Here is an 11,511-nt window from a genome sequence, read left to right as displayed (position 1 = left end):
TGCCGGCGTCAGTTGCTGATCGAGTGGGGCTGTGCTGCCGGAGCCGAGGGAGGGAGGGTCCCTTCTTCACTCGACGGCGGACGCACGAGAGAGCTTCGGAAACAAATGCTGGGTGGGTGGCGTGTCTCTCCGTCGGCGCAAAGCGCAAACCAAAGTCGGTAGCATTGTTACATTGGCCTTACAATGGAAATCCGATATAATAGGCGACGTTTGTGGGTGCTACGGTGATTGATGCTTTTGGTGCCGCTCTTCATAGCACGCAAACGTTTTACGTGCTACGTTGAAGCGTCGTTTCACGAAATGTCACCTGTTACATATTTTTCCTTTCAAGGCCAACAGTGTTATTGACGAATGTGTTGAGTTTTTTCTAAATTTCATTTGCGCTTGTGCGCCGCTGCCAACGCATCGTCGCCAAATGAGTTAACAGTGAGATCAAAGTTTGCAAGCTTACAAGACAAATGACCGAGTCCACTTGTTTGGTGCTGGGTTGGCTCGGTGGTGGTGACGTGGGGGAAACCGGGCTGAGCTTGACAGCTCAGTTCATGAACCGAGTTGGCTCCCTTCCCCAGTGGTCAAGGAAACGAAGTTGTAGCTTCATTGAGTGCCCAGCTAAAGCAATGGATGCTACATGAGAGCATGCGACATCACATTCCGCTAAGGGGGAATGCAACCTCTTCGATAATTTCCGCTTTGATTTTTTTAACTTTCAGATAAAAACAAACATCATGATTACACGCATGCACATTGTAACGTGTTTCTTGATGAACAGTGGTTGAGCTATTTGATAATGACAATCGTAATCACCATCTCTTAGATGAAAACGTCTCCTTGCTCGTTTTCACTCGAGATGTTTTGTTGTGCTTAGAAGCACACTGACTTAATTGTTTCCTTTGCTCCCCTGTTGAACGTTGTGTTTTTTTGGATGTAAATCAATTCCGTTTGTTCAGCCCTCCTCCCATAAAATTGAGGTTAATTCAGTGAACGGTGGTGTACAAAGAGTAATTAATTTATTTACCAGCATGTGCTTTCCAAATGACTGAGCTCACTGTTGCAGGCTGTGTTTACTTCATTAACCACTCGTAGTATCGTCCATACCCCTCTAAGGCAGTCTAGAAATAACTTGCTTTATCCCTTTATGTCAACGCACATGTTGAAACTGAAATTCTAAATAAAGAAAAGGAAATTCTTTGAAGACTGAAGCAAATGTTTAATATTAGGTTTCAAATAACCACCGAAACTATTGGCCTCGATATATGAAAAGCTGCAATTTTCAAAATGTGGACTGATGATTAAAGAAAGCAATGTGTGAATGTTTTGCATTTTTGATCATTTTAATACTGTAAACTTTTCCTAATTTAAACTATAATTAACATAACGTTGATCAAAGATTTTCTAATAACCTACTGACAAATAAAAAAAGTACTAATGCTCTTAAGTGGCAGCCACATTCCTATGCTCCCTGACAAATCCTGGAAATTAATTCAGGGCCGAAGTCTGCTGAACGCTTTTGTTAATGCTTACATTTTCACAGTTAAATGTTTGTGCTGCTGTTACTGCATCCTCCAAGCTTTAATTACACCTGCATTCTGAGAATCTGAGATGGGAGGGCAGCCGGCCATGAAACATATCTCCATAGAGGGCTTGATTATGGAAAACCATTCAAGTATTTGTGATTGCACGGGAAATTTTAAACCAATCAAACACCACGATGGAAATACCCCCCCCCCCCGCCGCCTCCCCCCCCCCAAACCTTGTTGCTGTGTATCGCTGCATTCTGCATTGTATTGCATTACAACATATTTCATTCACATGGAAGCCCCACTGTGACTGCTGATGGGCTCACCTAAAATTGGGTGCATGCTGCCCCCCCCCCAACCACAAACAGCATTGTCATCCTGTCTCGTGTGACACGGGCTAGTATGCTGCATCATTATTTCACGTGCAGCGCCGTGGATTTACCTTGAGTGATCCCTGCCACGCACACACGTGTCCCCCAGTGGAGTCTGATGTGAAGCAGCTGCTCCTGCTTCTTCCATCGCACTTTTCGGCCATTAAACTACAAAATGTATAATTACAGTACAGGCCTTTACAAAAAAAACTAGCTCGTACGGTAATTTATAAAAAAAAAAAAATTACCCATTGGATAAGATGTCAGATAATCCGCCTTTTTACAATTTTTGTTCAGAGAACCATGCTCAAGATCACGATTCGATTAAGTGGCCATCACTGCCGATGCCTTGAGATGTCATTACACCGGGCCAATGCTTCTGTCCTGCCAGGTCCTACAGCCGTTGCACACCCAACCTCAAAGGGTCACCCCTACAGAATAATACCCCCCATTTGTCCTCGGCTTCTCCTTGATCTCCGACCATTGGTGACCACTCCAATGCACGTTTCACCGACTTGTCCTTAAGATTGTTTCTAGATTTGAAGCTTTCGTGACTGCAAGGATTCATACTCTTAGTTCTTTCGGTAAAGTCACGTAGGTAAAATTAATAAAAATAAAACAATAAAAATCACGACGTTTCGGAGGCACCACAAGCTTCCGCCTCCGAAACGTCGTGATTTTTATTGTTTAATTTTATTAATTTTACCTACGTGACTTTACCGAAAGAACTAAGAGTATGGTTAAGATTGTGCTTTTAGAATACAACATATGTCCAACATAAGGTTGGTGAGATTTTTTTGGTCAGTCTACCTCATATTTTTAGTTGCCCTTTGGTAGCATAGCAAGATTTAGTACGGACTCATCTGACAAATTTCAATTGATGGATGATAGTCATTGCACACACATTGGGTTGTTGTTTTAAAGGCTACTTATTGCTATGAATGGGAAATATTACATCTGCCCGTCCACGTGTTTTATTTGAAGCTACAACATCCCTAAATTATTCTCTACAAAACTTACCACGCAGCTTACCAATATCACTGCCTAGATCTGTATAGTTTTGGGGCAATATTATATCCATTGTATGTGCAATTGAATATTTCCCCCTGCACACTTCTCTGTGCAGTCGAATGATATAACAAAATGGAGTCCTCAATGCACTGCCTTGCCATGTTGCTTTTTGCTCTCTAACCTACAATGTTTTGTGCTTACACCTGCTAATCTGGATGATCTAATGTCGCCACACAGATGCACGTGTCAGCATGTTATTGTACTCTCTAGAGAAAACCGCGTATTGTGATGCAGGTTTGATGACACTGCCAAAGCCATCTCAAAATACGTATGATACCTCCTATACCTCCGTGCCAAGCACCAAAGGCATTGACACTATATTAAACAAATTATGGTGATGAACCTGCTTTATGTTGGGCTGTGCTGTGGAATTTATGATTCTCCAGATGGGTAGGGGTCAGAGGGCCTGATTGCATCCCATTTTCTGACTGCCAGTTTTGTAATGGGCATGCGTGTTAAATTCTCTTGGATTTGCAATTCAATGTCCAATATAGTGCTCTTTCCCATGCCTTAAACACCTATTTTACTTCAAAAAAAGCCTCTGAACATTATTTAGGTTTTAATTGTAATACTTTAAGTATATTTTAGTGTAACCGTCCACTGGGCCATGTAATTACATTAATGGAAATGCGATTGAAGAGGCTGTTGATCACCCAGACTGAACAGCAGTTTGAATTACCTTTATTATCCTTATCAAATAAACATTTTGTGAAAACACAGGACGGACAAATACAAGTTTCCGTGATGCATAGGGAATACATTGATGTCGCAAAATCACAGATGTCCAGTAAAATCTGTGAAAAAGAGCTTCATAGCTCATCGAATTACTCCAGTCTAAATAAAGATTCTGATTATGAATTGTGACCGATATAAATATACCAATGAGGTTGTGGGCGAGTGAACAAATGTAATAACTGGCTCTACAATAAAAATACGCAACAGACACAAGATACATACGTTTACTGTGTGGTGTTGTGGTTAAAGCACCTTACATAATCCAAGAGTGGCGATTTTAAATCTCAATGAGGGGGTCGATAAAATAGTATCACTTTCTGGTGTGTAGACGCTGGTTGTGCTGTGGATAGGGCTGGTTTCTGTCATTGAGGCGGTGACGAGTCCTCGCGAGATCCTGTGATGTCATTCGCAAGAGTGGGCCATTGTGTGCTGGTGTCACAGTCCAAATATGAATAATTCCCCGTAAATTACGCGATTGGAAAACGCATAGTGATAATCGCCCCCTACTGCAAAGAAATTGGTAGTAAACTACAAGTTCCTGGGTAAACAAGCTTGGTAAAAATATAATAATAGGAATTTGGAATTATCACTCGTGTATAATGGAGCTCAGTTTAGCAAGGAGACACTTTTTTGTGCATTTCCTTCAATGTTATCCCGATTGTGCTCTCAGCCTCATATTGTGCGGCGATGAACTCTCCATCTGGATCTCTCACAGAGCAGTGCAACCCTTCTGTTAGAGAATGGCCCATGGAAGCAGATATCACAGAGCTGCCTCTGAGATCCTTTCAAGTGACACGTGGTCCACACACTAGAAGGCAGCAGTTTCGCATCCCACTCTGCCAATGAGAGTATTTTTTGTCACGCGACAGTCAAAATTATATTTTTAATTCTCAGAGCTGGCTTTTCACCAAATTCATTGTAGAACCAAATTTAGTCATTGGTGACTGTGCTGAGACCTATGAACTCTCTACACTTAAGAACTTGATTTCATCGTAGGCGACTGCTTGGATTTCAACCAAGGATCTCGATGGTGCCAGCTCAATTACGTTTTTTATCATGTTCAGTAATCACAAATCAACTAACCATGGGAATTAGTTTTTAACCAAATGGAGTGCCTTTTCTCCATATAACATTTCATTCTGATGCTATGATTAAGCAAACATGTTCCAATCTCTGCCACTTCTGCACAAATTGGCAAAACATCTGAAAGCATAACTTAAACCCAAAAAAGTAACCTTCATTTAAATGTTTACTATAAATAGCATAGGGATTATAATTTGTGGTACAATTGCTTCCAGCTGCATATGCATGTTAGGAATGCTGCACCATATTGGCATAGACTTTGGCTACAATCCTGGCTGGATCATGAATTATGTACATTTCCCATTACAGTGACTCAAGAAATGAAGGTTCTGTTAGGGGTTCATGAAGGCATGGATGTGGTCAATGTCTCGGCGAAGGGACCATGACTTCCATATCTTCAGTAGTGTGGGCATGGCATTGCATGGTGTGGTGCTGGAAAACATTGTCATCACAATTCAAGTCAAGTCACCAGCTGGAAATTGCAGACTCCAGTTTTTGACTTCAGCCACCGAAACTCAATTCTGCCATGTACTCCAGATGTGCAAATATGTTTCCACGAACTGTTTATCAAGCAACTTAGCAGGCTCAGTAGTGACTGGTCCATCTGTCTAAGTGTTTTTTTTCACGTTCGTTTTTTTTTCCTCTTTAGAGTATGGAGAATTTTGGAGACAAGCTGTGTCATCAATTATGAATGGAGATACTGCTGAGTTGAGAGCCATAGTTGGAGACCACATCAGTGGCAAGCGACAGCTGACGAGCCTGAGTTGCAGGTAATTAAACGGCAATGATAACAACAAAATAATTATATTGTATCACAATATTTAAACACATATTTCTTTATTTTACACTTGGATTTTCACAGCCAATAATTTGATTCAGAATATATTTTAGGGTTAGGCCACTTAATGATCGGGACAAATTTTTGTCATGTTATCCTTCATGACCGGATATACCCAAACAAATCAAGTTGTCAGGTGTACATGTTTTTAACGCACCAATTATTGCTTTGGCTCACCAGTAAATTTAAGAAGAATTTTCGCCACGAAAATGTATCAATTAGACGTGACATTTCACTTTAAATTGCACCAAGCATCCTGCTCAGGATGCATCCTGGTCAGGATGCTTGAAAAAATGTTCGTCAGATCATTACGTGGCCTCATTGGAAATCATTATCGTGTATGTAACTACAAATATTTTCTTGCTTAAACTTAAAGTAATCGTTGAAAATTTTAATTATTGGAGATGATGCCGGTAAAAAAATGTTCACCCTTTTTCAAGAAGGTATGTTTGCAGTGTGATTGGTTTTTTAATGCAAGATAATTACTTAGCTAATGTGTATTGCCAAAAATGTGCAGAATGCCTAACATAATCTATAACGTAGAAATAATTACATTAGAATTATGTACATACATTTTAGGAAAAATACACATACAGTGCATAAATAATAATAAATAATATAAACGCGAATGCATTCTCGTTGAGGGTATGTGCCGTGCCGCCTGTACTCAGTGGTGAAACATTCTTTTGCATGTTTTAATCAGAGTTTCTGCAGATTTATATTTTATATAGCAACACGTGAAGATTTAATTGGCTTAAAATCTAATTACAGGCTCAACATAAGCAAGCACAAGGCATAAATAGCGTAGCCAGGTGTTTCATTACGACCATTAAAGCAATGTGGATGCAGGTTTGGAAGCCGCTCAAGCAAGTCCTGCACTGTGCAGGAAATGGCGTAAAAGAGCGATGAATCGGACTGTTTACAAACTGCACAAACTACTCTGAGAACATTTCACCGCCTATGCGTAGCATGTCCGCGGAACAACAGAGGGCTTGCTCTTAAGGATATAGCAACATGTCAGACTCGATAATGTCTGGAATTGACTCCAAATGTTTACAAAACACCAACAGATTCATTTTTATTATTGCTGTTACCGTTTAAGTGGAAATTCTGTACGCTGTTTCATTCCCAAGTAGCCCTCTTAGATTGAGCTCTTTCAGAAACTTCAATTGGCAGATTTGCATAATGAAGAGAAAAAAATAACCCTTGCTAAACTGATACAGGTGTAGATTCCTTCACATGTTTTGCCTTTGAGCCTGTTGCTCTCATTTGGCAAATGTGCCTGAGTACACTGAGAAAAGAATGTCCCACCGAGCAGATGGAGCGATGAAATTGGCTCGTGTGCAGCTACTAGGTGGATTGTTACACCGTAGGAGCGTCAGAGATGGCTTGAGGAAGCCTTCACCCAGCAGTGGATAGGTCATGACTGATGGTGATCATACTATCTCCGATTAGCACGGTTGGCTACGTACGGTGCGGAAGAAGTTCAAACTACATGCACGTGCACGCAATGCTAGAGTTGGCTAAATGGGTTCCATGCTGCTGGGGCTGTTGTTTTCCATGAGAGACTTGCCTGGTAATGACCTCATATGCCTGTTCGTGGGTGGGAGATGATTATTTGTAGAGACAGTTCCTCATGTCGTCTTTATTTGAGAGTGTGCGTGTGTGTGTGAGTGTGGGGAGCGGTAGAGTAGCGGTTGGCGCGTTCTGCTACGAACCCGACGACCATGTCCACACATTTGTTTTTTTAATGTTCATATCTATATAATTCTATGGTCATACCCGTATAGGATTTTTGCTTGGGTATTGTGCTGTGCGTGTGCACTCTGACGCAACAAAATACATTAAATCAGCAGAGTTTGTTTGGCAAGCCCGACTCTGCTTATGAGATCCTGAAAGTTGAAACCAGTCCGGGAGTTTGCAATTTTAAACAAATGTGTCTGGGTAACGCGAGTCTCGAAGGCCAGTAAACTAAAAAATATTCGAAGTCTGTGTGGAGATACACATCCGAGGTCAATGTATTAAGTATGTTTGACATATAAGCCCATGTGTTTTCTTTACACCCACACAATTTAACGGTTCAAAACTGTCATATTTACAAACCCATAAATAAATAGTTTACTAAAGAGTGCCACGTTGCAGTGACCAAGCAAAGGCCGTTTCGCATTGGGATCAAACCAGTTTACACAACAAAGGCCCATTCCTAACAGCGTGTTTCAGCCGCACCTCACCTCACAAAAATAATATCCAGGGCCTACCTTGGCTCCTCCCACCCTCAACCAGTATATATACAAATACTGTGTTCTTGGAATTTCTCTCACTTGATACAGTTATCGTGCTGTGACGGTTCCACCTGAAGACGGAAGCTTGTGTTGCCTCCGAAACGTCGTGAATTTTATTTTATTTTAATTTTACTTTTATTAATTGTAATTTTTTTACTTGCGTGACTTTATCGAAAAAACCTAAGAATATGGTATCAAACCGTTTCTGTGTTATTCCATTGGCAGTGGTGCACAAGCACAAACAACAGAAACGCAACCTTCGCCAATAACACCGCGCTCACGAGGAGCACACGAAGGATAGATTCTGCCGTGAAGAAGGGCCACCTTTTGAAACAAACGTCGCGATGCTGACTATGTTCTCCCCCGTATGACAGTGCTCGACGCTCACAACGTCCACTGCAAACAGATGCCACAAGAGGGAGACACGTGGGGTGTTCCCCGCACTGCACAGCAGGCACCCTCACCGTGTCCTGCCTGTGCCGGTGGCACTCCCCTAGGTCCACTCAGCCTCAAACGAGTACCTGGTGCGGTGTGTAAACATCGCCACTGGGGAGACAAGAGGCGGTCGGGCGTGGTGCTGCCCACCCACCCGGCCTTCATCATAGGTGCTCCCTAAAGAGCACTTGCCCCAACAGTCTGTTCAGGCTCTGGTGTGGGTGTGTGGGTGGTGAACTTTGTGTGTCGCCCTGCCCCACAGGTGCATCAATGGGAGCAGCCTGCTGCACACAGCCGCTCACTTTGGGGACACGGAGACCATCCAGGTGTGAGGTCACACGGTGTGGCTGGGCCATCATGGCCTGTCGATGAACTCGGATGGGAGTGGGGGGGGTCTTTCTACCAAACGCTCATTCGTGGTCCGAATTTCGGCTTCGTCTGGGTTTGGTGCCACGCGCTTGAGCCGTTCTTTCTGCTCTCACGTTTTCACCTCGCAACGTTCGCCGCCGATGTCCCCTGCGGCTGCGGCTGCTGCTGCGGGAGGTTGCCCAGCTCCTGTCGATGATCTCTCAGTTGTGCGTGGCGAGAGCTTGAGAGGAGAGATGCTCAAACGCGCGGCTCCACCCGGAAAAGCCACACGAGGATTACATGGGACTCCTCGCCAAGGCTATCCTGGTTTAATAATTATATGCATTGCTACGTAACAATAAACATGATTGATACGTGCATACTGAAGCACTGCGCATACCTTGAACATGTGCTATGTACGCGTTCGCGTGTATATGAGCACGCGACTCGGCCTCAAATGAGTACTTGGTGGGATGTGTAAACATCGCCACTCGTGTGCCGTACCAGCCTTCATAAGTGCTCGCTAACAGCACTTGCCCCTACAGTCTGTTAAGGCTATATGGGGAATCTTTGTCTTTGTGTGTATGCACTGGCCAATGCTGCTCGTTTAAGTGATGGGCTGCTGAGTTTAAACCATTTTACCACAGCGATTTTCAAAGGTAATCATACCGCATTAGAAAAATGTGGAATATTTTTTGACACTGTTCTATTTTTATTTGGAAATAGACATATGCCGTAAAAGGGCTTACGGCTTGATAGTAGTCGCACACGTGTGCATGTGCATATAAAGTCATACGTATGCAGTGCATCGATAATTATCCATTGCATAACTTTAAGTTCTTATAACTGCATCTATTACCCAAAATAAAAAGTCTTTTATCTTTCTCTCCATCTCGAATCCGTCTATCTCAGTGAAATACAGCACAGGAGACATTTAAGCAATGCCTTCTGATTAATGTGTGGAACCAGCACACAAATGTATTTGTTTTCACATGCACTCACGCCGAATTTCACTTATGGGTTCTTTAATTATTACGTACAAATGCATTTAATTATTCATTGGCTGCGGTTACGCTGCCAGCCAAGCCCCACATTCGTTCTACAGCATAGGCAGGGAGATTCGCTATTGATTCGAGCAGCGGTACATAAAATTTTACCCCGGTTTGGCAATCGACATACATTTATAGTGATTGACCTCTGGAGAGTGATGAGCATCTCGTGCTTGCATTCTCACTGGGAAATGATGAAGGCGACCTGCATGAGCACTGAGCAACGGTGCCTCTTGTTGTAGCTGTGTTACTCTTTGGTTCTTTCGGTAAAGTCACGTATAAAGATAAAATAATAAAATATTATTATTTCATTTATTAGTTTATCTTTATAATAAATTATTATTTAATTTATTATGTTATCTTTAATCGTGACTTTACCGAAAGAACCAAAGAGTAATCCCTGCAGTCACGAAAGCTCCAAATTAAGATTGTAGCTGTGTTGTTCAGCATTCAAATATGTTGCAGGAGGGAAGAAAACCGAAGAGGGTCTTGCACGGCAGATGACCTGGTCCGTACTTTCCTCCCCTGCCGCTTGTGCCCGCAGGATCTCCTCGGATGGGGTGTGGATGTCAACCTGCTGGATTACAGGGATGCCATGCCTCTGCATCGCGCTCGGCACGGCCCAGCGACTCAGGTACCTGCCTCGCCCTGTACAGCTGTGGACATTGCCAGCCGTCGAGGTGGCCAAATTTCAGCCTCCCACGACTCTGCCAAGTTGTCAAGTGCAGAGACTAAATGGTCTCGGCATGATGAACAATGACCGCACAGAAAAAGCCTCATTATATTAAGTTTGGGGTTTAACTTGAGGTGGCTTAGAGGTCAGAGCGATTCGCTGGCACCGCTGAGATCCTGGGTCTGAATCTCATCGGCCACCTGTGATTATATTGCAAAGCGTTGATTGTCTCAGCATGGTAACAAATTACTGCACCAAAAACCTTAATGTTACATTTTGCACCGCACTTAATTTTGCGAAATTAAGTTCTGAGAATTACAAATATTTGACCGTCAAGTGAAAAACGTCACTCTCACGTGGCAGGGTGGGTGGGAAAGTGCTGCTCCCTCTTGTGCCGAACAGAGGTGACTTGAAGTGATCACAGAGGTAACTCTGTGATGACACGAAGGGCTGCACTGCTCTGCGAGAGCTCTGAATGCATACTCTGTACTCAAAATATGACACCACGGACAGATTCAGGATAACATTTGGGGAAAAGATGAAAACAAATGTCACGCACACTTTAGAAATTGCTGCTGTCAGATTAATATTCATCATTCTTTGCTCCAGGGCTAAAATAAATTCTTTGATCATACAACTTCATTGTTAGGGGACTGTGAAAATCGTAATCACTGTCGTCATCATTATTCGTCACTGTCGTGAATCACTTTCATTCGCTCATTTCTATCGTCGTGATGATCGTCATCAATTGTCATCACCAAACATCATTATTTCTCATCAAACATCATTGTCCTGAGTGTGCAAAGCTGAATATGCGCCTCTCTCATGCCTATCGCGTGCTTGTGCGGGCAGAGATATTCTAAATTATTAGCCCCAGCTTGGTACGTATGGTCAGTATCGTCTCCTTGGAGCCTTGCTCTCTCAACGTACAGGCGTTGTTAGCCTCAGCAGAGTCAGGTGTTTGATTGATACCGCTGATTGGAGATCTCAGAGATGATTCACCAAGCCGCCCTGGTTGCTGCTTAGTGAAAATAAAAATACCCCCTTGACATTATTCACAAAGTAGGCCACCGTGTGCCGGTCTTCACAGCCCAAATCTTAAACCGGAT

At 42.9% G+C, this 11,511-nt stretch overlaps 1 protein-coding gene across 3 annotated transcripts in view; it reads left to right on the top strand.

The window, feature by feature from the left end:
• Positions 1–11,511, top strand: part of LOC144933801 (uncharacterized) — a 101,213-nt gene that overhangs the window by 38,423 nt on the left and 51,279 nt on the right. For all 3 annotated transcript variants that reach the window (XM_078858953.1, XM_078858951.1, XM_078858952.1), the window contains 4 exons: positions 13–112; positions 5,427–5,547; positions 8,595–8,658; positions 10,274–10,363. In XM_078858953.1, coding sequence (XP_078715079.1) covers positions 13–112; positions 5,427–5,547; positions 8,595–8,658; positions 10,274–10,363 — 375 coding nt within the window. The remainder of the gene's footprint in view (positions 1–12; positions 113–5,426; positions 5,548–8,594; positions 8,659–10,273; positions 10,364–11,511) is intronic.

Source organism: Lampetra fluviatilis, chromosome 8 (genome assembly GCF_964198595.1).
Source record: "Lampetra fluviatilis chromosome 8, kcLamFluv1.1, whole genome shotgun sequence".
Taxonomy (NCBI): domain Eukaryota; kingdom Metazoa; phylum Chordata; class Hyperoartia; order Petromyzontiformes; family Petromyzontidae; genus Lampetra; species Lampetra fluviatilis.
The sequence above is the reverse complement of the archived record's forward strand: the minus strand, read 5'-3'. Positions and strand labels throughout refer to the sequence as shown.